General features: G+C 38.1%; 1 protein-coding gene across 4 annotated transcripts in view; it reads right to left on the bottom strand.

Moving 5' to 3' along the window:
- STARD13 (StAR related lipid transfer domain containing 13) overlaps nt 1-27636 on the bottom strand; it is a 117567-nt gene that overhangs the window by 23111 nt on the left and 66820 nt on the right. For 2 of the 4 annotated variants that reach the window (XM_072404252.1, XM_072404240.1), the window contains exons 2-3: nt 2736-2807; nt 693-774 (exon numbers count right to left, since the gene is read on the bottom strand). In XM_072404252.1, coding sequence (XP_072260353.1) covers nt 693-774; nt 2736-2807 — 154 coding nt within the window. Of the gene's footprint in view, nt 1-692; nt 775-2735; nt 2808-10843; nt 10988-19690; nt 19851-27636 lie in introns of those variants that run through there. The other 2 variants (XM_072404263.1, XM_072404274.1) reach the window with 2 other exon arrangements.

The following is a 27636-nucleotide window of genomic DNA, read 5'->3' as shown; positions in this document are numbered from 1 at the left end:
GGGTAATAAACAAAAGGGAGGGGGAATCATCTCAATGGAGACACCATTCCAAACTTGACAAAGGTTTTATTTCTATGCAAAAAAAACATTTTTCTTAATACGGACTTGACATTTTATGTCTGGCACTCTACCACACCTGCAATCCAAATGTTTATTTTGCTCTATGGTCATTTACAGAATTTAAAATTTTAACACCATGGATTAGAAGGCACTATGGTGTTAAAAACACCTTTTTATCTACTGATCAGCTGAAGTGTTAACAGATTAAGGAAATGTGTAAATTCATCAGTGAAAGCAAAAGCCCTAACAATTGCCTGGAGAAGCAGTTAGTGTGAGATTGTACTTTTTATATTTTTAACCAGCAACTCAGAGGTGATCAGTGAAATATTTATTTGGCTAAATATGTAGAATGTTTCCTTGTGCTACAACACTCATGGCCTTGTGTTGGATTATTTATTTGTAAATCACAGTGCCGTATAACAGAACTCTTTAAAATATAATACACGTTATTAAAGTGCTCTCTCCAGCCCCTTTTAGCCAGGCGTACCACTCGGCGCTTTTCAGTAGCCACTTAGCTGTTTTTGGGTGGTTACTGAAGAGTTGGGTCACAATACAGGGGCTGCCACCTGCCTACAATTTCTACCCACTCAGCTTAAAAAAAAATTCTGGGTTAAACACTGTAATATGCTTACCTGCAAAGTGGTTCTACATGGTCTCTATCAAGAAAATCATGGTCCCGTTTCACGGATGCAATGTCAATTGGAAACTGAGAATCTGGAAATAAAATAAAAAAAAAATAGTTGACTAGATCAAAACATAGCAGCCTCTTAACTGACAGAAGAAAGGGGAACATAGGTAGAACAATATATCGTACAATACACAAATCCCCAGAACTCCAGCTAGCCACACAAAAAAAGTCATTATTAGGCTGCCTTATCAGAAAAAAAATAAAATAATTTAAATGGGTTGCCAATCTACCACAATGGACCATTTTTTTCCAACCCAATGCATTGTGGTTATTCAACACAGCTTTTGGGAGAGGGTTAGAACCTTTCCGAGCTTTTGTTTATTTTTAAGTCCCATTAGATGTTTCCCTATTTACTGTTGTGTCATTTCCACAGTGAAGACACTGATGAAAGCAAAGCAAATAAGGTTTGTGTTTTCATTTAATGTCCCTACATGCATTAGGCCTTGTACACAAAGTGTAATTTTTTACTTACATTCCATTTCTGATCTGATAAAACAATTGGATCTGAAGGAATCTGATGTTAGGCTACATACACACGCCAGATGATTCTCCCCCGATAACTGCCTTAGGGCTGATATCAGACAAAAATCTGGTATGTGTACAGCGCTTGTCGTTCATTGTTTATGGATCTGTCCTGGCAGATCCACGAACGATGAACGACGAACAATCATAATGAAATTGAAGGGGAGAGATTGCAGCCGGGTGCTGCTTTGTCATTCTCCCCCTTCCATCTTCATAGAGCAGAATGGTGCTGTATGTACATTGCTCGTTCATGCACTGTGCAGTCTTTTGTTTTTGGAAAAGAATTGTGAAAGATCCATTCCAAAAACAATTATTGCACGTGTGTACGCAGCCTTAAATATACTTCTGATGTAGAGCCCTGTGTAAAAGGGCAAAATTAATACCCAGCTTCTAATGCTGTGATGTTTAACAAGTTCATTTTATGGGATTCTATGGTTGACCAGTTACCAAGAAAATTATGAGCACAACTATGTTAAAGGAAATATTTTGGACAAGATAGACACTTCCAAACATTAATAACTTATTCTAGTATTAGTGGGTTTCCAGTGTAAGAATTGGTTCGTGCAATGTCTTAGCAGAAAAAACAAAAAAACAGAAAATGCTTTGGTGGCCCCACAGTGTCATAACACATTACCAGCCAATCAAAAGATGTGGTGAAGCGCTGATTTGCAAAGTGGTTATGTTTTTCAGATCATTTTTCCTAACTCAGCCTTTTAGGAAGGAACAGAGCGACTGGGGGGAAGGGAGGCAGCGCACATACTGTAACTCAACCCAAAAAGGGACCACAAACACTGAACTGGTCTAGCATGCTAATTTTAACTTTATAGAACAGATTTTACTATTATGAATTATCACATTGTGTTTTATAGTTAATATAAAAAAGACCAAGTTACCTTTTATAGACATTGATTTAAAACACTTTTTATGTAACCTGCTGTAAAGTTTATCTCAGTCCTCTATTAGATTTAAAGAAATAACTATATATGTCTCAGGGCTCAATGAGAACTTTTCCTGGAGAAAAAATGTGTCAAAGAAGCCCTAAACTATAAAGGAATTCATGAAATATATTTATGGCAATGGTATTTTATATGTGTGTATTTATTTCCTACATGCATCACGCTATAGCGTGAATGCCACCCCCCATTATCAATTAACCAGTTCTCTGCTGGGGTGGTCTGCCGCTCAGAACAGCCAGCCGTAGCCAGCAGACATAGTTCAGGGCACCTTTATTATTTTGGTTATTGCATAAATATTATTACAGAGTGCACACTGTTACTACTGTATGAAGGGCTGGGTGGTCTTAATGAATAGGATCTGCTGTTCACAGACTTCCTATGTTCCTAGTAGCTGGCATAATTATGGTTTTTATGCTCATAAAATCAGTCTTCCCCAGGTGTAAAGTGGAATAAAACAGAATGATGTCATGGCTAAAATGCATGATACATTCCATCACAGGAGCTGTTACCTTCATAAAGCTGTGCGTACTGAGGAAATCCAGCAGCCCGTAACCACTCACATGCTTCCTTTGCCTCAAGCTCTGAAAACAAAAACATAAAATTAATATACTGCCCAGCCAATCATGTAGGAACACCATAGACTTGATCTGAGACTATCATATAAAGACAGTTCAGCTCTAAAGAAAAATACATCTACAGACTTGTAGAGCAAAACGACCACAGACAAGGAGGGTATTAGAGAAAAGACTGGCTTTAGGTTTAGGAATCCATTCAGTTGCAATAAATATAACCATACATGTGAAAATTATGCAGAGGGAGACCACAAAGATCTAAAAAGTCTTAAATCTTCTAGAACTGATATTCTGTAGTTATTGAACATTGGTTAGTTGAATCATGAACAGGCTTCAAAAAAATCCTTATGCCAACAATACATGTGGAAATTATGGAAAAGGTCTATTCGCTTTTGAAAGTGATTACAGTATTTAGTTGCAGGGTTCCAATAGACCTACCATCCACAACTTGAATTTGCTATTGCTTTGCAACCAAAACAATATACAAGTAGTCCGCAGGTTAAGCACATCCAACATACAGACGACTCCAAGATACGAACAGGGCTTCCCTGCTCCCTCGTGCGCAAGACGGAGGCTTGGAGAGGGGTGGGGTGGTTTGCATGACTTGCAGAAGAAATCTTTTGCTAAACACAGCTGAGGTTGTGGGTGATCTTAGAGGGGTGAGCTTTTTTACAGCCTTTTGTAGCTCTTTAATGACCAAGACAAACTCTGCAGTTGTTCCTTTTTGCATATCAAAGCACAGCTTGCTCCAGAATGTCTAGGCTCCATAAAGTTTTTCATTTTGCTTTGTTTGTGATTAGCTCACAGTGAGGTTTTTATACAATAACTGACACCATGTTGCCTAATAATATGTTGATACAATCTGTCCTAATTGCATTTATTAAAATAATGTACCTGTTCTGACTTAAAAAAGAAATTGGGACAAACCAAGGGAAAGAAATTAGGGGGTAACAAAAACATACCGACAATGTGATAAAACCTTAAACACTAGGGTCTTGAGAGATTGTATACAATATCACCCTATATAAGTTTAATTATGCAGGAGAACAGATTAACAGTAAGAACAGGTCTTATTACTAATTCAGTCTTATGAAACTAATTCAGTAAAATGACATCAAGTCATCATTGTAGCATGTTTCCTGTGAACATGCCCTCTCATTTTTTTCTAGTGGGATACAAATAAACTTAGCAGCCAACTTAAAAGTCAACAGGGGGAGAGAAAGTGTAGCAAAGGAAAGGGTACAGAAGTAGGGGTGAAGAAGCCCCTTTGGCTTGATTTTATGTCATTAAGTGAATTTATGTGAGTAATGGATATCCCCCATGTCCTTCCATGTACGATCAATCAATACTATTTAATACAATGATTATTATTTTACATGCCTTTATTTGTTTTTAATTCTTCATCAGACCAAGTCAGACAGCTTCAGACAATCTATGACACTAATATGTTTACTGAAGCAGGCTGAGTGCATTATGTATATTAGTTAAGGCCATGGCAACACTAGAAAATTAGGCCTGGGATACATGCTCAATAATTGTCAATTGAAATGATAATTAATGATTATTTCCAACCACAGTAGAATGAATAGGTGCTGTACAGACTGCCATGTTTTGTTCTATAGAGAAGGAAGGACAAACAGAAGGCACGCTGCTGTTTCCTCACAACAGTAAACAATAGCAGTCCTTAACAGTTATTTAGCAATCCATCAGGGCTGATCACTAAACAATATTATTAAACATATTCTAAGCATAATGGAGAGTGAGTATAAGGCATTGGATCAGCCTTATGACGTTGGCTTATGCAAGTGATGTTGGCCCCAGAAGTATGTAGGCATCATCAAGGAGGTCAATCAGCCACTGTTCCAGGAACTCCTAGCAACTTCTGGGGATCCCTGGTTGAGAATGGATGCTTAAGATGATATAAGTGTTATGTGGACATTGAAGCTGTTGAAAAGCTAGTCAGAGGAAAAAAGAGACCTAGAGAGACCTATTTTTTCTTCATTTCTCTCTACCCTTTTGCATTTTACATTTAATGGCCTCACAGCAAATGATTACATAAGGGTGGTGGGTTCAAAATGAATGACCGTTGCCAATCTCCCTTATGTTTAAAGAACTGTGTACAAAGACTGTCTTTAAAGACTCCACTCCCATATCACAGCTCCATAGCAATCAGTTAAAGCTGCAAAGTTTGTTTACAGTGATACAATTATATCATATTCCTTTTTCCCTGTTGGATTGAGTTATTTTAAATTTCCCTTGGCTCAGGTGACTTAAAGGTGCATGCATATACTTGCAGCAGCCTTGGAAAACCTTCTGTCATGGCTGAAAGCCAGACCTTGTAACAGTGAAAGCTTTAACATTTCCTGATAATGCCTAAGCTTGCTCATCCCTTCCTGTTGCTCGTTACTAATAACCAGGGTGTTGCCCATCATGGAAATGGACCATTAGAAATATGTGAAAATAGCGAATGATGGCAAGCTGCAATGCAACCTTAAAGTGTCAGAGGTGCACAATAGCCAGGTATTCTATCACAACTTGAGTGGTTAGGGTTGTTGCTGCAATTTTTTTTCCAAACAGTGTCTTTTTAACTTACAGTAAGAGCAGATAACAAACTTTTCTGGCTGACCCAGAAAATCAGTTTATGACAATAGTAAGCCTTTGGGTTTCAAAAATCAATACATAATTGTAATTCGATTATATTTAGAGATCTAAACAACTCTGTATTAGAAAATATATAAAAGGTTTTGTTTAAACTAGAGCTCCTTAACACTTATACGACAGAAGGAAAGAATGTTATATACTTGTATGTAAGAGGCCTAAACCCTATTCCCTATGGACTATGCTTTTTATAGTTCTAAGTTTGGTCACATATAACTCTTCCTTAGCATAGTAAAACAAAACAAGGCGTGAGAACACACAATTCTACAAACCATATTTCTATCTGCAGGGATAATTTTCAGCATACAGTAGGAGACATAAATGTAAGACTAAGCACTGGCTCTCCAGTATAAACACATGTTTAACACAGACCTTTGAGTTTTGACTAAACACATTAACAATAGTTAGCTGGGCCAATCTGAGCAATCCTTTTTTGGCCCAGTGTGGTGTTTTTGCTGGAAAGCCTCTAAGCCAGCTCATTAGTCATTATTTACATAGACGGCAGTTTAATGCCTTGGCCTTTGCAGCCTTTGTAACATTGAAGAGGACATACAGTTCTCTTATGGAAGGCGAAATACTCTGCAGATAGTTATAGAAAAGAATATCTGCATCCCAAGGTAACATGAGTCCTGTAAGATGTCACAAAGGAAACTAATGCCCTGCTAAGCTGAAAGACCCATCTCCAGCAAAACCTTTTTTTTATAGAATAGGAAAGGGTTAATAATAATCTCCTATTTTCTAATTCTGTCTGTGACCCCAGTGGGTGGATTTTCTAGATTTTTAATGGATTTATACCGGAATTACTTGGTGTTTTCTTTATATATGCCTGAAGTTTTCTTTAAAAACACAACAGCAAGTAAAATCACATTCAGAGCCTTCACTATAGTTCTAGAATTGGACTCATTGGCCCTGATGTTTCCACAAAACATGGAATGGATTGGACATGGAATTGATTTTTAAAAATCATTTTCTATTTGCTAGCAAATGTTTTGAATCCTGGACCAGATCCATTCCAGGTTTGCTGGATCACCCAGTTCACTTCTGAAAGTGTATTCTCTCCAGCCTTGGAGAGCTTTCATAAATCAGGGTCATTGTATCTGGCTCGGATTGCAGGTTGTCCATAGCCAGATACTGCATTCTATGTGCATATTTACATGCACTAGGGTGAAGAAGGGCTTATACCTTGCTTGGGGCTTATGTGTGTTCAGCCATTCAGGCATTACAGAGAGCACAGCAGCATCAGAACCATGGAAAGTTTCCAATATTTGCAGAACCTTACATTTAATAAATAGCAACCAATCAGCATATTTGATTTATTTCTCCAAACTGGACAAAAAAAAGGAAAGGTAGGAGCTGTTTGTTTGCTTTGAGTGACAAGACTTTTTATGTTTTTTATGCCTCAGGACTTACTACCCATGGGTCTAATGTATCAGAAAAAACATTCCATATTGTACACATTTTACCTATCAATCCATTCCAGAAAGCCTTTCGTAACTTATATTATAAATATAGTCGTTTGCATTTGAGGATCTGCTTTACTCACAAGACATAATAGGAACACAGTTTGCTTCCATAGTTTTTGGCATATTGATGGCACTCTTTTATTAGTATTAAGTATCTCTTACAAATGATACATTTGTTACAGATACAAATGTATCATTTGTAAGAGATACTTATATTACAATGTCAGGAGGTTCTCCTGTGCTGGGCATCTCCTCAATGATTGCAGCTGTGGTTGCATTCATTGAGAAGAGTGTGCGACCCCCGGGGCACTAGAGGTTATTTAACCTCTAGTGCCCGGGGATCGCAGAGGATTTCTGTTCGGCGAGAGCTCGACCTCTCAGCGAATCAGTAGGCCGTTCTCGCTTACATTTTCAGTAAGGCCCGATTCGCCCCGAGATTGAAATTAATATTCTCGCTCGCTCGTCATTAATTAGTACCACAGGTACTGTTTTTAGAGAACTGTGCCATAATTGGGCTTTTCAGGCATACATAATGATTACATTTACCATCAGGAAACCTAAATCACTGTAAATCTATTGCTTTTGTATTATGTCACTGCTACAAAGTCCCACACTTTCAGTAAGAGTTTTGTCATATAAAATAAGGACCGTTTGAAAAACACTACTGTAAAATCATTGTCTTGGTGTCCATTAAGGGGCACAAGAGTCAAAAACAAGTCAACTGAGGGACGTGCACAGCCACATTAACCGGAACGTTCTAAGATGTTGTCTGGATAGGGCAGGGGATCTGAAGCTAGTGTTGTGTTTTTTTTTTTTTCTGGCGTTGTGTGGACTTTAGGCCCAGTGGGCTTTTATCTTTTTCTGTCTATGACTAATTTCTTTACCCTGGAAGCCCTTTTAGTTATCAAGAAACATGATTAAAAATCATGTCCCACCCATAACAATATTTTAGATTTAAGCTACAAAAGGCTATAAATGATTTAAGGCTAGAAAGCATGATGCAAATAGAAATAACATAGTATTTTTTAGCAGAAACAGTTTTTATTATAGATTTCATTTTTGAAAGACTATTCTTGCTTGAAAATCACATAAAACTGATCAAAACTGTTCAGCCTGCAATTATGAAATTGATAATAAACAAGTAAAACCACCTTTATTAGAGGAAATGTCTCTGAGAGGCCTTTACCTGAACCCTCATCCCCAAGGGGCAGAAGGAAACACCTGCCTGTTTCTTACAGAAGTATTTATGATTTCTGGGGATTGTAACAGTGCCCATGATGTATTGGAGTACATTTAGAGTTGACTTCCAATAGTTCTGTAAATAGACAACTTCTCAAAGGCACCAAAGACAGGGCAGGAACGAGTGGTGTAAAATTACAACCAGAAACAATACCCCTGCACTGGTACGACTAATATCTTTAAAGACCAAACATTTTCCAGAAGTTCTTACAGTTCCCCCAAGAAAAGTATGAGCTTTATGGTGACAGAAAACAGCTAGCACTTTGAAAATTCAGGGAAGAACCAGAACCAAACCTGGGAGGTCTGGATGCCACTTTCCCAAATATGCATAAACCATAATAGAGGGATTTGCTAGCCTTTTCTTTTCATTTATTAAAGTATGTCATTTGCTCATCTAATGGAATCCAAGGTGGGTTAAGAGTCACTTAGATGAAATCCATTGCAATCCATTGTTTAAGCCAGAGTTTTCTGAGCATGTGTATGAAAATTATATAAAGTGGCCTAAAACCATTACAACTTACTTGAAAGGCAGAGTTCACTGGGTTTAATCAATCTAGTAAGGCAGGACTTGGTAGGGAAATCATAGTGAAGAGATTTAACATCATCATAGTCTGGGACAGCAGCTTAACACTCAAAACTTGGCAAATAGTAAAACAGCCAAAACTAGGACTTAGGAATAACTTTTACCTGCTCATCAGCAGCATCTCTAAGTACTTAAATTGAACCCAAACATTGGTAACCTGTACTATGAATTTATCTACTAGAGACTAAAGAACAACTTTTGATCAAAAACAAAAACAAGACCAAGGGCTGGTCATAAATTAATTCTGTTGAATGTAATAAGAACCTTCACATTCAGGGTCGGCTATAAACACAGCTAAACTACCTGTAGGATCTTGGTGGGCTATTTTGGGAATCTTAGAAGACAAGATGGCAAATTTGGCCATTAGCCATGATGGAATCTGAAGGGTACCCTGGGAAAAAGGCATAACACAATTCCAGACAACAGGTGTTATCTCTAATAGGGAGCATGACAAAGCCTAAACTAGAGGTGGAGTGTGGGCTGGAACCACCTAGTAGAACTGCCCCCTGTGAATCTAAGACCAGATATGTTGCAAATGCATAGTGGATTTGCAACTGGGCTCAGGGATGTGGCAGCTGGTGGCAACCAGTTGGGCAGTATGGCCCTTTTAGACCATTTTCCAGGATAACTGCTAAAATCATTTTCATAGTTATGAAATCATTTTCATAGTTATGAAATCAAAGCTTGTTTTAAGAATCTTGCCCATATTAAAATGACCAAGTGGGCAAAAAATATGAGCAAAGGTTCCTTCTTATAGTACAGCTGATAAAATGACCAACTTCCTAGCAAGGGCTGGCCTATAATTTTTTTGCCAATATAATCCTTCTGAAGTTGGTATCAGATTACTGTGTTCCTCAATGGATTGTGATTTTATTTAACAATGTCCATGCTGCCAAAAAAAGTAAATTGGGTGTTTGGCTTTGTTTTACTGATACAATACCAAATGCTACATGGCCAGTAGCATGTGACCAGAAAAACACTGCAATCCTATTTACCTACTATAGGCTCTACACATTATGCCAATAACTTTTATTTTACAGAGACTAAAAATCATCTACCCTCTAGCATATACCCTTCTTTAAACCTATCATGGGGAGCAATCCAAACCATCATTGAGAAACACTGTTGGAAACATTTTACAGCCCCAGCTAAACTTCTAATCCTAAGAAACCTACTGGTTGTGGATTCACATTATACCTATACAACGTTAGGTAAAAATATTTCATGCCGTTACATCCCTTTAGAAATTCTGCAGAATGATAATTTGAACAAATCTATTTGCAGTGTTTTACAGATTAGGGGGAACAACATTCCAGTAAGGGTAGTGAGTCACTTCTGTTGTTTCAAGAAGACCACAGGGGCAAACTTCCTGTAATCTCCTACTAGCATATAAAGATAGAATTAGAAAAAAAAACATCTGTACTGAATTACTGCATTTATTTACCATTACAGAGCTAGCAGTGGTCTGGTGAAGTACACACAAAGACACACACTATTCAATGCACAACAATAAACAGCACTAACCTCTACTCAGCATGATAGAATACAATTACATATTATTGCCAAGTCTGTGCTTCAGCATGGAGCTTACCTATTTATGTATAGGTGAGAAAGCCAATACAACGTTTTTATGTTTAGCACTACATTGTTTTTTTAGAAATACTCCTAATCCTAACACCTACAGTAATTGCATATGTTTAATCAGTTTACCATTTGTAAGAAGAGTGTTGGGAGAACACCTTGATTTTAATTTAGTATAGAATAGGGAAGTTTTGAAATCCCTGTTGTTTTTCTTTTTTGTATTTGTGTTATGTTGGAGAGATTCACCTCCCCTCCCCTATTTGTCCTAGTGACCATTGCCCTTGAGAAAGCAAATTTTACAATTGTCACCAGAACAGGAAAAAAAAACAGATCCAAACTAAAGAAGTGGTTTTAGATATACTTCAAAGGGGCGTAATTATAAAAGAGTTAATATCACATCAACTAAACATTCACTGGTTGTGAATCAATCATTGTCATTAGATTGTGAATGCCTCTGAGTGGCAGTTAATGACATGACTATGGAATCTGCAGTTTTACATTACTAATAATAAAACATGTACCTGGAAGATGTATTCACAGTGAATATCAAGTTCACGGCTTTGTATTATACATCCAAGTTATCCATAAGCAGGTAGGGAGTGATATATTGGAACAAATGACTGTAAGCTGCTAAAACCCCTTAGAGATCCATCTTTCAGGGAATGCCAGACCGTGAAGTTGTCCATCCTTAGGACCTGGCTTGGGCCCACTGCACATGGGGGAAACTGTGTACAGAAGCATCTTCCCACCTGTTTTTATCTTCAGCTTGTATCTACAAATATGGGGAATGCAAGGTGTAACGATAAGTGTTCATAGCAGAAATACACGCAATGGAAGATCCACCCTACAAGTATCTGCAGACGGTGTCTGCATGCCAATGTTTGTATTACAGCAGTAAAACTGGGGGAAACATGCTAAGCACAAGGAATGATGAGGCCACATTCAGAAATACATTGGGGTTGACCAAAGAAAGGATTAATTCACAAAATCATAAAGTCGTGAAACTGGAGTTTACCTTAATGATCTAAATATTCTATATACTTGAATATAAACCAATCTGAATATAAACAAAGTTATTGTAATCTGGGAATATAGGATAAAATAAAGTGTTACTTTTAAAACTTTTAATTAGATGGGGGGATAATACCACACGTGAACATTCTGTGTATCTTTTTTCCTCTCTGTTTACAAGGTAAAGTATTTTGTACTTTCCAATTTGGTAATGATGGGTCACTTTCTCTTATATGATCTTTTGTGCATATTTGTTGGCCAGTGTAGATAGCAATGTGTTCTTATGACAAACTGTTTAAAAGCTGCACTTGTAGTCAATGGCTCTGATCTGTAAAATCCCATACATCTGCTTCAGGACATGTGACCTGAGTATAAACAGAGATTCTTTTTCTAATAATTGAAATATATATATATATATATATATCAAATGCCCTGTAAGAAAACAGAAAACATGAATAATTTGTTTAACACAAGCAGTACACTTAAGGTCTATGTTCAGCCCATTTTTTTTAAATTTGCAAAGAGCAGGGAAGGTTTCAAACCCTATCAAGCAGTCTGCTTAGGAAATTTCACTTCCTGTGAATCTCTCTAAAAGTGAACACAACTTTCATCCTAGAGAGTTTTCCTGGAAACAGTTAACTTCATTGGAGGATTTTTCCTAACCCACGACTCTGATGACAACTCAAAAATGTTGGATTTTCTTTCACTTTATTAGTGAATCTCCTTGGGCAGGGACACAACCCACTGCAACCTAGTACAGATGCAAGCACAAAATGGTTCCCAGCTGCTTAAGTTCAGTTGAATGTGAGTGGTTGGGTGTGAGGTTAAGTCTGTGGTACAATACTGGTCAACCTCACCTCTGAAATGGCCCTTTTTCCTTAGCACTGTATCGCCTGGCTTGTAACAATACACACGCCATTGTGATTTTCATATTCTCCAGTTCCTATGAAGTTGTATACTTTTAAATATTCTGAGAAGTCTATTTCTGAATGTTGACACACACTCAGGAAACTCTAAAAGAAACACATGTATTCAAAAACACACATGCTGGACAATAAATAGGAATGGCTCTCCTTGGACTTTGCTGACCTTGACTTTGCAATCTGGACGGAATATTTCCACATTACTAACAGTCCCATGAAGTTTCCAAACTCTGTAACATTTTTGGTGAACTTGCACAGGGCACAACCTTCTCTGAAATAAATATATGTGTTGGAAAGTTTCTATCATATCCATTTATCTACTTTTTAACATGGTGTACATTGGAGCATGAATAGAATTCATTGAAGGACTATAACAGACTATAAAAACATTAGCAACTGCTGCAATGTGAACAGCATCCATCTGTATTATATTTACACTGGTTGGAAACATTGAACAGATGATTTTGGGTATTGGCTCTGTGTTTTAGGGGAAACTTGCATATGGACATGTATTGACAGGCCTGGTTTACTAACATGTTAGGGTAGATCAGGTTCAGTGATGTAAAGAAGACTTGAAAAAATACAGCTACACAATGGTATCAGTCTAATTACATACCAGGTGCCATTATTTATTGCTCTATTCAGAGTCAGATATGCCTTACCCAGACTCCTGATTTTCAATATGTATCAAAATCCATAGTAAACGATTGAGGTGAAGGACATGTACGCAATTGTGACAAGGTCATAAAAGGCTGTGTGATTCCAGGCAGGGCTGAGGAGTATGAACACTTCCAGGGCCTAGGTACACGTTAAGTATAGGTCTAACTATAATGTTGTCTTTGAGTGTTGATACAGCGGGGAAGGATTGGAACCCCTTATGGGTGTTTTTTCTAGAATCCAGGGCTTCATTGGAAAGATTTCCCCTTTGTCCTGGTGACAATGTAGATTTTTCTGCACTTCTTGTCTGGTAAACCAAAATGGACACAGACAGCAATTAAAATCTGACAATTGTTAGCTAGCTTTTCCTAATCTTCTAAATAAACATTTGTTCTTGTGTTTGTGTTCCTGTTAGGGATTTCACCTCCAGATAATTTTTAGTCTATTGGAACAGCAGGACTGTAAAGCTACGTACACATGTCCAACGGTTCTCGCCCGATAATCGTCTCTGGCTGGCGTGTGTACTGCACCAGTCGTCTATTGTCCGAATGACCATCCTGGCAGATCCACGGACGATGGAGGATGAACGATCCTAATGCAAGGATGGGGGAGAGCACGCAGCGGGGTGCCGCTCCGTCGTTCTCCCTCTTCCCTCTGCATAGAGCAGAATGGTGCTGTATGTACAGCAGTCGTTCATGCATCGTGCAGTGCTAGTCGTTAGAAAATATTGGGAAAGATTCTTTATAACGACTATTATTGCAGATGTGTATGCAGCTTAAGGATACGTACACACGTGCAATGGTTCTTGTCCGATTCTCGTCCGATAATCTTGCGTGTGTACAGCGCTCATCATCAAAACGACTGCCCTGGCGGATCCACGAACGATGGACGACGAACATTCCTAATAGAAGAGAAGGAGAGACAGCGGAGCGGGGTGCCGCTTCGTTGTTCTCCTTCTCCCCCATCCATAGAGCAGAACGGTGCTGTTCATGCATCGTGCAGTGCTAGTCATTGGAAAGGATTGTGAAAGATCCTTTCCAATGATAATTATTGCACCTGTGTATGTAGCCTTAGGCTACGAACAAATGTCAGATGATTCTCGTCCGAAAACCTCTACATAGAGCAGAACCGCGCTGTATGTACAGTGCTTGTGCATGCATCGCACAGTCTTTTGTTGATGAAGAGGATCATGAAAGATCCTTTCTAACAACAAATATTGCACGTGTGTATCCAGCCTTAGTTAAAAAGAAATTTCTGTATAGGAGAATGAGAGAAAAACCTGACAAGGGCACTAACCAATTTCCATTCTATCCTCACTGAAAAAAGTTTTAGTTGAACATACTTTAGGCGGGTATTCTATAAACATCATCTTTACTATGACCCCCTACGCATTTATGGGTATAAACTGTGCGGTAAATGCTATGTGCGCAGCAAACTGCTACTATTTGTCCAGGAGCAGCAACTGCAACTCAGGTGAAAGTGATTGCATGTAATGCCAGTGTATTTGCAAGTGAGGTTCCTCCTCCAAAAGAAAAAGCAACTCAGTGTTCAACCCAGACATTTTTGTAAAAAAATTTTAAGCTGGGTGGGAAGAAATTGTAGGCGGGTGGCAGTCCCTGTTTAGTGACCCAAGTCTGGGCGCACCACCTGACACTTTTTAGTGACCACCCGGCTGTTTTTGGGTGGTTACTGACGAGTGCCAGGTAGTGTGCCCAGCTAAAAGGGGCTGGGGCAAACACTGGCAACTGCATAAGCAAGAGCTGGATTACCCTTTTAGAACCCCATCGCAACTTTGTGTAAATACATACACAAACTGGTTCCCAATGGCTCCCATGTAATTGAAGAGGAGTGCAGCTGAACCTGGGGCACAATGCTGCAGTCAACCACAGGTCTGAAAAGGGTCTAGGAGTTCAAACACAGTTCCCTGCTGAAGTATGTCACAATGATATGTGTATTAGTGCATTGCACTGCTATTCATTTTGGACAGCATGCAACACACTGAGGCAATGCAGCTCTGATGCACATGTTTCAGCGCAAAACAATACATATATCACATTGCAGTAATGTGAATAATGCACAGGTTACCGCAATGAACTCCAACGTGATTTGTCAGCTAGCTTCTTTACCACCACTATGCCAAAGCATAATAGGGAGGACACTGGGGTAAGGAATAAAACACACAATAATCACCCTTATCACCCTTATCATGTAATTAACAAGTGTCATATCTTAAAGTGTTTAAATAGACTAAGCTATTTTCTGCAGGCTTGGACAGAATCAAAAGGGCTAAAACTGCTGTCAAGTTTTTATTGCTATATCAAAATATTAAATTCTTTGGGGAGCAAGCAAGTTATATAAATGATGAAACTGTTGTCTACAAATTTCAGCCTGATCGCAAATTACACTCAAAAAGGCATTACATAAGCAACACCATATATTTATAATAAGAGCTGTCTTTTATTATTCGCTACATGATAAAATCTAGCCAAGTAGTACTGGACAAGTAATCTCAAATATTGTACACTCATAAATACATATAAACAATATATAATTTTATGAGTGTATAATATTTGAGATTACTCATCCAGTGCTACTTGGCTAGGCTTTATCTGGTATTATTAAAGCTTTTATCATTTATATGGTGTTGCTTGTATTATGTCTTTTTGAGTATTCAAGTTTCTATTGCAGTCTTTGGGATGATTTATCCTCTCTAAAGATTGGTTCATCTAGAGGCATGTGGTTCTGGTTATCAGGCAGATGACTGGGCTGCACCCTAAACCATAGCTAGTCCTAATTGCAAACATCTACTCATCTCTAGCTAACCCTAGAGGTAAGTGGTCACTCCAAAATGAATGAGAGTGCTCTGGAGTACAGGCAGCATGGTTGGCTCAGTGGCTAGCACTCTGACCTTGGTAGGACATGGTCATAGGGTTTGAATCATGGTCAGGACACTATTTGTAATGAGTTTGGTTTTCTTCTGCATCCCAAAAACATGCCTTTGGGTTATTTGGTTTTCCCTCAAAATTGGCTTTAGACTGTGTTAATGACATATGACTATAGAAAGGACATTAAATTGTGAGCCCCTTTGAGAGTCAGTTAGTTACATGACTATGACACTAAGACACATGCTAACAATATTCATAGCCATATCTGTGAAATATTTAATATGAGAGACAAGCCAAGCAGTGTTTTTATTTGCTTACAAATTGTCCAGAAGATTTTTTGGTTAAATGGAGTCAGCTGTAAAGGTCAAATTAAGTTGCTTTTTTAAGAATGCAAATAGCTTTTATTAGCTCCTGAACTCTTTTAAACTGGATCTGTACTTGGGTCCAAAATTACTCTTAAAGTTATACTGTTGTTCTCACAGAAAGGAAGAAAGGAACTGCCAAAAAAGTAAAAATAAATAAATAAAATAATAATACAGAAATATTAAATAAATAAATACACAAAATATTTAAACAAAAAACACAAAATAAATAATTAGAGGAAACTACACTAAACTGAACCATCTTAAAAACACACCAGTAAAAACAATAAAGGTGTATTTGTTTTTTTTTTTCAAACAAGTTGAATTTGTGACTTCTGCAAAGTTTGACCCTATTTATGTGTTTCAAGTGTACCTATCTCCTCTACACAAGGAAGCAGCAGTTGGCTGCTATTTCATTAAAGCCGCCAAATATTGGAAAGCAGTGAAATCACAGCAGCACAAGTACCTAAATTGATGTCCTTTTTATTCATAGTCCTCTGTATGACTGCCTCCAATGTGTATAGGTTGACGTTATACAAAGCTATCAGTTAATTCAGCCCCTCTAGTTCATTATTTAATTTATATGACCTAATGTATAGCATTGACATCCCTTTCCTGTTGTGGTCATTACACAGTTCAATATTTATTCTCTCACTTCCAATTCTGTGTGTACGAGCTGCTTTTCCCAGATCACAAGCAATCAGTAGGAATTTCAGTGAAATACATAAAGCAGTCATCCTTATGAGTTAAGCAGAAGATAAACGATTCCAGACTTTGGATGTGATCCACTTTCCCACACAAGCTCCAATGTTTTGTCATCCATATTGGGTAATAACACTGGGATTTTTTTTCCCCTTCGCTTTACAGCCAATTTTTTTTCAGCTTCTGGCCTCTTCAAAGGCACATGCACTAAAACTCCCGCAATTAGTCTTTATCTCCTATCATTTTGTAAAATAAATATTTAACAGCGAGCAGTGACGACTTCGAAGATTTTCCATTTCAGAGTGATCTTGAAAAGGCGTCTAGATTTGATTTGTGTGTGACTGTGTACACTTGTACTGGCTCTGTGTGTGTGCGTACATGCACGTGAGGCCTGTGCACACTCCTTTTTCTCCAGCTATGTTTTATATTCGGTTGTAATTTTTGTCTTGGCTTAGTTCAGTATTTTATTTGTGTCTTATGCACCGAGGATTATATTATTTCTATCCTGAAGAAGCTAACAAGCTAATGTCCCAACCACAGACAGCCGCTGTAGGCAGGAGCCATTAAGTTTTATGCTGTGTACACCCAAGGACCTAAGGGACACAACTCAAATACATCCAAATTCCATGCAGATTGATCCCAGCACCCCAGAACTGCCCCTATACCCCAAACTACCCCACAGTCATGTGTCTGATTTAGGTAAAATGTCAGATTCCACCAGCTTAATTACAGTTATGTTTGTTACCCATTTTAAAAAGGCAATTTGTCTGGATAAAAATTTGACAGCTGCCATTCCTGACTGTTTCAAAAAGGTCATCTCAGCTTCACAACTATGGAGGAATATGATTATCATAGGGAACATTTAAAAGCCAAGTTTTATCCTGGGGAACTGAGCTCTATTGGTTTGCAGCTCTTGTTATCAACAGAATATTAGCAGAATACAACACAGAATCTCAGCAGTCTACCAATTAGTGAGCCTGTAAGAAGCTCATCCAACATAAGTGAGTAGGTAACCTAAAGTATTTTAAAGATATATGTTTCTGTATTAAAGTATTTTTACAGACCTAAATGGACCCATTAACTTTAGAAAACCACATATCTATGAAGAATGTTTACCTGGTAGTCCCCTAGAACAGAAAACATTAAGTAAATTAGGTTGTAATACCTGTCCCAATCAATATTACAATACCCCTAGTAGAACCTCCAATATCCTCTATTCTTATGAACAAGAATGTTCTACCAAGCAGAATAAGGCTGTTCATGGAGCTGTTAGATGAATCTCGTGCCATGGGGGTGACTACACCAAACATACAACTGCCATCTAAGATCTAAAACAAAAAGAAAATCTGTTCTGGCTAATAAGGGAGGGATCAATAGCAATTAGTACAGGTATGACCCCTGCCAAACTGACTATTCTTTATGTCAGAAAAGTGTCAACTCAGCGACTGCCTACAGACATGAGTGCGCCACCTTGGCTAAATGTCATCTCATGTATATGAGTACCCCACCTAACGATATATTCCCTCTAACAAGAAGCAGTCAGCTCAGGGACCACCCACATCGGATCATCATTGGGTTGGCTGTCACTCCATGTATATAGGTATACCTTCCCAATCAGCATTCAGCTCTGGGAACACTCTAGGACATGGGGTCATTGCCAGAGTGTCATCTCTTGCATATAAGTACCCTTAGAGTAGTTACTATACACCTCTAATTATGCACAGCTGGCATATGCAACCAGAAGCTTTTAATTTATTTCTGTAGAATAAAGTTTTGACAGCCAACTACATTTGTAAGCAATAAAACATTGATTTATTAGGAAGACACATTACAAAGTAAGCATGCCTGATTAATACAGTGTTTGTTTTTATTATAATATATATATATATATATATATATATATATATATATATATGTATATGCTAGCCATCAGGTATATCAACACTTTGATTTCACAGGACATAATAACCCATAAAAGCCACCACATTCTGCTGGCAATAGCTGATCTTACATCTGCAGTGCCATCAAACGCTGACATTCAGGGCTGTTGGGAATCCTTCCCGGTCACAATAGGTTAGTAACTGCAGCAACCTCCCCATTGCTTCCACTTTAATTGCCCCTATCACCAAGAATGAAGAAACAAGCCTGGCACTTAAGTTGAAGATTTTTTTCACCTAAGGCAAGGCCTTCATGTCTGACAACTATTTAAAGTTTAAGAACAACCTAAGGCTACCCACAGACACAAGAATACAGTTGCCTAATCTGGTTAGGTTGGATGACAGTCTCATGTCTATAAAAGCCTCATGAACAAGCCACTGATCCTCTACCTCTCTTCTCAGCAAATTCTTGTTCACACTTTGCACATTATGTTGGCTATTACATGTCTATAGATGACTAAAGAATCACAAGTACGCCTTATCCTATACAATAATTTTCCACAAGAATAGGAAAACTGTTCCTAAAGTCTAGGCACATACAGCCAATGCACCCTAATCTTTTGTGACTTTTTCCTGGTCTCACACAATAATTGCAACACATACACTATAAAAGAACACTCAAACTTGGAAAAAATAATCTTACAACTACTTGAAACTCGACAGCTGATGTCTCAGACCTAAGTACTTCTGAGAATTTGTTAAAGTGTGATAGTTAGTCCTCCCCTACCCAATTTCTTTATGTCAATGCTCAGATTAGAGGCAGATACGGAAAACCTCAGTAGTATGTTACAATATAGTGAAACCATACCGCAATATTGGAAAGCTACACCCTGTAGAAGAGTAACAGAACACTTCATAGTAAAAATAAAATATATATGGAATAAACAGTACCTGGAGGGTTTGGTCTTTCTGCATTGTTCTACTTGTTGGGGTGCCCCATATTTCTGTTGTCCTCCTGCTTCTGTACAATTCACAGTAAAGACTAATATAATCCCAGCGATGCTGCATACAGCTGTGCTCTACATGCTTTGCAGCCCGGTCACTGCTCTGTTTTCACAATCCGTTGAGCACCGCCCATTGTTATTGAGGAACTGCAGCTAACAGCTGGAATTCCATAAGTTCCTCAAGGCAGCTGCTTGTAGTAAGACAAAAGTCTGATGAAAGCATTTATCATTGGAAAAGTACATGTTCTCTGCTCCTTTTATTGATCTGTCATTTCTGCCTCTTAGGTGCTTGCTAAGAAAATAGACAATGGCAACTGGGTGTGATTAGAAAACACGTGAAGGACAAATATGTTTTACATGTTGCCTGTACTGTGAAAATGGATTAGGAACCTAGCAGCTTCCAGTTATACTAGAAGTGGTAAAAATGTTATGGCCTCCTTCTATCTACTTCTTGTATATTATTATACTACTCTGAATCGTTACAGTTATGGGGTTATTACAACCAAACTCCAGACAAAAAATACATTTACTGCTGATTTATTTGCAAAAGAACTTTTGCATCTGAGATTTACACAGGCCTGATTTTTCTGTGCTGCAAAAAAGCAAAAAAGAATGGCCACCTCTCTGCTTCTTTATGTGATTGGACAGTGCTGTAGCAGACTAATGAGGTCATCCCTCTGCTCTTTCGTGTCCTCAGCACTTTTCCTGTCTACACTCTGTATTGCAAGGCACCTGGTTAGTTTTAGGGACTACTTCCCCCATTATTGTGAGTGCTACTGTATAAAGCATTACAAGAAGATGAAATCAAACAATTTAAATAAATACACACATGTATTCTTTGGTGTTTTTAACATCCGCCTGGATTTCAGCTTTTAAGTAATATTTAAGGATTAAACAGCAAGAAAATGTGATATATTTGGCCGATTTTTCTCCAGTTCCCACATATCATGCAGTGCAATATCCATAAATCACTTAACAACATCCAAACCACACTTCAGACACCAACTAATCTACTTAACAGGAAGAATTCATGTAAACCCCATAAAGTCACAGGTAGGATTGGAATCCAGTACCCTACCCTTGTTGTATGATTAGAATCCAGTACCCTATGTCTCTAGTAGTATTAGAACCCTATGTTTTTTGTAGGATTAGAATCTAGTACCCTATGTTCCCTATTGGATTAGAATCCAGTACAATATGTTCCTTGTTGGATTGGAATCTAGTACCCTATATTAATTGTAGGATTAGAAACCAGTAGCCTATGTTCTTTGTAGTATTAGACTCTGGTATAACCCTATGGTTTTTCAGTAGTATTATTAGTAGGATTAGAATCTGGTGCCCCATGTTCCAAGTAGAATTTGACTCTAGAACCATATTTCTTTACTTGATAAGAATTCAGTACCCTATATTTGTTTTGAGATTAGAATCCGGTACCCTATATTCACTGTAGAATAGAATCCAGTACCCTGTGTTCTTTGTAGGATTAGAATCCAGTATTATTATTATTATTATACAGCGCCATCATATTACGCAGCGCTGTACAGAGTCCATAGTTGTGTCACTAGCTGTCCCTCAAAGGAGCTCACAATCTAATGTCCCTACTATAGTCATATGTCATTAATGTAGTCTAGGTCAATTTAGGGGGAGCCAATGAACCTAACTGCATGTTTTTGGGATGTGGGAGGAAACCGGAGCACCAGGAGGAAACCCACGCAGATACGGGGAGAACCTGCAAACTCCATAGTGTCCTGGCTGGGATTTGAACCTAGGACCTAGCGCTGCAAAGGCCAGAGTGCTAACCCCTGAGCCACCGTGCTGCCCAGTTTCCTTTGTTTCCTTGGATTCATACTAACCCTGTTGTAGGATCCAGTACCCTATATTTCTAATGGTATTAGACTCCAGAACCCTATGTTTTTTTGTAGTATTATAGTCCAGTACCCTATGATCCTTATCGGATTAGAATCCCGTACCCTATGTCCCTAGTAGGACTGAAATCTTTTACCTTATGATCCTTGTAGGATTAGAATAAAGTACCTAATGTTTGTTGTAGGATTGGAACCTAGTACCCTATATTCCTTATAGGATTATAACCAGCACCCAGAACTACAGAACAAGTGTGCTAACCACCTTCTTCTTTATGGTCGGATTTATGTTATTGCAGTACATTAATGCATATCACACAAAATGCTTAGCATTTTCATGGGTTGCGGTAGAGCAGCCCATTCCTTTATATAGATCGCCAAGCAAACCAAAAGCAAGCAAGTGCCCTAATATTTGTAACACAGTTCACCACAATACTGGTAAATTGGGGGTGCTGTTAAGAATTAGTAGTCCTAAAGGGCATAAGTGTTAAAACCCAGCCACCTTTTCTTTTGAAGAAAATAATCAATATTGCTAATTCTTACCACTAAAAGTGTGACGTGATGTAAATGGTTTAGGAAATGTTTGGGCAACCTTTGTGTTCAAAGAAAAGTCAGCATTTAGAAGGCAGAGTTGAGTCTCTTTAAAGAAATAACTGCAGCATTAAAGAAGACAGTGTCAGACTTAATCATAAGGCAGTCCCAATGCACAATAGACACTGACATAACCAAAGACTGTCTGCACAGAGAAATGATATAACAAGTAGGCAGTGGGTGGCTAATATAATTGCCTGAAGTGTTTTTTGTTCTATTTTTTTAAAGGGGAGTGTCTCTTTAATAAAAGAATAATGGCATCTGATGTTTAATAATTAGCCTCTGGCTGGAATAAAAGTAGCACAACTAAAAACAGATACTCTTTCATCCCGGGTACGTTTTATGCAATCTTCCCGTAATATACACAAATGGTGTTGTTAATCCCTGTATTCTGTGTAATTTGGGAATTCCCATCCTGGATGCTTTTAAGTCTTACCGTTTGGGTAATGCCTAATGTCTAGAAAAAAAAATGAATATGCAAGCCTATAAGTATAGTGGGTTATCTTCACACAATAAATGATGGAAACTGTGATGTAAAAGGGAAGAAAAAGTGCTTGAAAGGGTAATCTGACTCAGCACGTTGTGGTCAGCAATTTCTGCAAGCCATAGGAACTTGTGTACCTTATACTGGTAATCAAAGTCACAGTTTCCATGAGAAGACCTGGGAATCTCCGGCAGCTTTATCCAAATAGAAGTAATATGGTTCCTCTTCATATCCATTCAGTATGAAAATCCAGCCAACATGGCCAGAAGTCACATACCAGCCCCCTAATAGCACCCTGCCTGCAAAATGCAGAGGATGATCAGAGCTAGGAGGGAGAGGCAGCACTGCTGTGTTATGTTTACTGAACACAATAGTTTTTGGCTTAAAATGCACTTCAAAATGTCCTTGAACTCTGGACGTCTTTTTTTTTTAAAGGTATTTGTATGTTCTCCTCTGAATCATGATTAAATACAAACATTCACTTTGTCTCTGCAAAATTCTATTCCTCATTCCGTCCTGCTTGTAATCTGGCAGCAACATTCTGGTATACTTTAAATCAGATCGTCTTACTACCTCATTTACAACATTTTGCAATCCCCAAATAATTAAGGACACTAGCTAGAGTTCAAGAATCTCATAAGGGTTAACTAGCATTTGAAGGGCTGCTAATGGGGGGGGGGGGGATGCTAAAAAAAAAATCTTTCCACTTCAGAGCTGTTTATAGAAAGTCAATTTCATAAGTCTTTCCTTTTCTTTCAGAAGAAGGTCAAAGATGACATTTTGCTTAATCGTTTCAGTAAATGATTCCTTTAAAGTAACTGAACAATCATACACAATACCAGTATATACATTTTATGTACCCGGAAGCATTGTTTGCATATTTTCAGCCTCTATTTCATAACTGATTTGCAAAGAGTATGCCTCTACATAAAATCTAGATAAAACCCAAAAACTGAATACCAAGTTCTTCAGAAATACTTAACAAGCCTATGTGAGAAAGCAAAAAACAAATGTCTGTGTAGGTTAATCCTAATGCATAATCCCATTATACTACCAGGCCAGGCCAGGTAAAAAACATCCACCACTGTCTATAAAGCATGTCTTCACCAATTCATTATTGGAGCATTAGCTGAGCAGCTTTTGGATAAAAAAAACATCATGTGGTTCCCCAATTTGTGATTACATTGGCTATCATGGCAGTAGTTCCTTCACTGCTAGTGCTGAAGGGAGACTGGTTTGCCTGCATGTGAATCAGAGAGCAGAAAAGAACAGGGTTCTGTGGAACCCCAAGGGTTCTTTATAGTTTGCAAGGGGGTCCTTGAGCTTTTGCTGGTTGACAATCCAATTGTTGGTACCTGCATGGTTACAGGGTCAGTGCTAATTGCAAATTCTAGTTTCATAACAACAATATTTTTAGCTGTCACCAATATTAGGGGTATTTTTCACATGACTCTCAGTGAGTTGGTTTAATCTGGGGTTTCCTGAGTCCTAAAAAAGTATTTTAAGGGTTCCTCTGGGATAAAAATAAGGTTCGTTTAGAGCAGTGTTTCTCAACTAGAGATCCATGGAACCCTAGGGTTCCTCCAGAGGATGCTAGGGGTTCCTTGAGCAATGGGCAGTTTTTAAATCTCAGGTTAGTTTAATTGACACCAATGATCTGTTAGGGTGGGAGCCTTACCAATGACCAACAACATAAGAGACATTCTTCTTACTGACCCTCCAACTAAAGTATTGTGAGCTGTGGATATAGTACTATAGTAAGGGGTCACCTGAAGACCTGAAAGGTATTTCAAGGGTTACCCCATGTTAAAAATGCCAAAGAACACTGATCTAGAGAAACTTTTTGTAACGATTTTAACATGAAGGAACTTTCACATCTTCAGGGAACCCCTGTTATAATTACTATATCCACAGCTCACAGTACAATAACATGGTGGTCAGTAGGGAGAATACTTCTTACATTGCTGGCCAGCGGATGGCTGCCACTCTTACAAATAGCCAAAAAAGATCATTGGTTTTATTTAAGCTGACCAGAGAGACACTAATTGTTCATTGATCAAGGAACCCCTAGCATCATCCGAAGGAACCCCGGTTAAGAATCACGGCTCTAGAGTGTAAAGGACTAATTCAAATACCCAATGCTAATTTTATTAAAAAAATACATTAAAAAAAAATGTAGATTACAACTTTATAATACAAGCACATAGCCTTATTAAGCCGACTTCTGCAACTCTGGCATAGATGACACATTTTACCTTCTTATTAAACTAACAATGATATTTATTTTTTCTGTTTATTGTAAAATCCAAGTCATACCAAAAGTAAACAGCAGTCATGCAATGATGAAACCTAGCCATAGTGGAATTTCACCATCCTATTCATTGGACATTCTAAGGAAATTTGGTGCTGTCTGTAATGATCATCCTCCTTTACAAAACACTATGTATTATAAACATATATGTGTATATGTGCAAGACAAGAAACAGATAGAAGAGTAATAGTATATGTTACCTTGATGGTTTCTTCACTATTACAGTGTGAACCCTAGTGCCTCTGTTTTACACAGATTATTTCTGTTTGTTCATGTCTCAGACTGTGGTATAACACGTTTTCAGGAAAAAGGCAAAAATCAACAATGTATGTTGTCTTTTCATTAACAGATTTTTCCCGTAAACCCAATAATCTTTCCTGTGACTCATTAGAATATATCACCCTGCTTGTAACATTCAGGAAAGATATTGTCATACCACAATTGTTTCTAAATTTCAAGTTATTGAAATCCCCAGTTCCCCAGCCCACTATGTCACAGGTAAATATGAAAGTTGCATCATTGGCAAATAGCCTAGTTACAGGTATTGGAGATCCCCAGTGTCTTCCATTACTACACAGAGAAATCAGAAAGATAATTACAGGAAAATTCCCGTAGCATGAAACTGCCTGAGCCGTAACTTTTACTTGGAATTTTTCCATACTGAACATTTTTGAATATACGGAATTCAGGAAAGCTATAGAAACACACGATGTGTGCATAGTTTGATGGGAACCAGTCTTCTGACCTTTAGTGCGCCATCTTTAATTATCTGCAGCTCTGTGTGTGGCCAAACCAGCCAGCACATGGACTAGATAATGTCTGCTTTTAAAACCCTAATTATTAAAGATAAGCATTAGCTACAGCTATTTGCAAATCAACTGCTTCTAAGTGATGCATTTAATGTTCCATTATCAATTAGCTGCTTTCTCTGCAAAATAACAGAAAAATACCACATTATAATCAAGGTTTTTATAATGTCTCAACATTCTACAATGGAAATGTTGAACGCCAGGCTGATTTTCTAGGTACTGTAAACGTACAGATTTCCTTTTTCCATCTTCAAAGCTTTGGGTGTTGGGGAAGTAAGAGAATAGTGGTGACCACCCCGAGTCATCTAGGTTATAAAAGGAGATCACATATTGGGCTCCAATATTTTAGAACTTGTTTGGCTTGGGAATGCTATAGGAACACATAACTTCTTGGAAGCATGAAATCATGTTTTCCTTTTACATAGAATTGAATTAGCGTATTAGAGGCAGACTACCACCGAGTGAAATTCTACCACCCTTTACTTTATCCCAGCCTTTCTCACCCCAAAAGTATTCCTTAAAACAATTTTTAGATATCAGGGAACCCCTGCTAAGATAAAGTTGTTGGAGATCAGAGAGAAAATTGCTCCCACATTAGTAGTCAACGGGATGAATGCCCCTCCTTGCAATGGTGGTCAGAGTGCCACCCTGCCAGTTAAAGCAATCACTGGTGCCCTGTAGCTGGTTCTGCCAAGTGGCATTGGCCCTGGCACCATCAAATAGGAAGCCATTCAACTACAGGTCAAGAAACTCCTAGAAACTTCTGGAGGAACCCTAGGGTTTCGATAAAAACCTGTGCTTTGCTAGACAAGGTTGATTTAGGGCAAACATCTCCAATATGTCTTGGCTTGGTGTGTGTGTTTGTAGGCATGACAGTTAAATTAAAAAGGGGGAAGCCTCAAAACTTTCCTTGGGGCAGTAAATGTAAACTCCTGCTGTGCCAACACTTGATTGGTGGATTATTTAAATGCAACTCTTCAGCTAGATGAATACATACTGCTACACTTAAAAAGCTCTTTGCGAGCTCACCTTTTACATTATTATTTATACTACATTTGTTTGTGAGAAAACTGGGTAAAACAGCAAGAGAGTGTATCATAGTTTATCTACCTAGGACAGTATTAATTCTACAGTCCAGTACATAAGGTATATAGGAATACATAACCACCTGCCATATCTTTCATATACACTGTTGATGGAATCTCTGCAAAATCCTGCAATCCTGGCTCTGTTATCTGCTGAGGTTATTACAGATGGTTACCAAACTCCCCTCTGGATTTATTTTAATTTATATTATGGAGAACATTGTTCACATTCTTAAAAGTGAGCCCTTGGATAGCATATTCAATTTCAGGGGTCCTGGAGAATGGAAATAGTGTTTACTGTTAATTCTATTGCTATAAGCAGTTACCTTGTATTGTGTGATTTTTGACTCAACCCTTATGTTTTACTAGATATTATGTATTACATTGTACTAATAAATAAACCTAAATGTTTTATATTCTGATGTATTTATAGTACTGATTTGCTGCCCCCTAGTGGACACAGTTTGCTTTGTTTCACTTTACATAAATATAACAAAAAAAATCTGATTCCCTGATATGTTTTTTAAATAACTCTAATCCTTTAGAATCTGCGTTGGGCGTTGCGCTGTTGCAGGGTTTTATCTGTACTGACACCAATCTCTAATCCTATCTTCAATGATGCCTAATTTTGAAGGAAATTGTCAGGATAGGATTATGGTAAATACAACAAATAAGCAAAGTCACAGGGTCAGAGGTTACCTATTCCTGACCGCTCTTGGCTTGTCCTCTCACTTCATCTGAGTATGTTGTG

This window comes from Pyxicephalus adspersus, chromosome 1 (genome assembly GCF_032062135.1).
Source record: "Pyxicephalus adspersus chromosome 1, UCB_Pads_2.0, whole genome shotgun sequence".
Lineage (NCBI taxonomy): Eukaryota > Metazoa > Chordata > Amphibia > Anura > Pyxicephalidae > Pyxicephalus > Pyxicephalus adspersus.
Note: the sequence above shows the minus strand (reverse complement) of the source record. Positions and strands in the feature narration are given on the sequence as shown.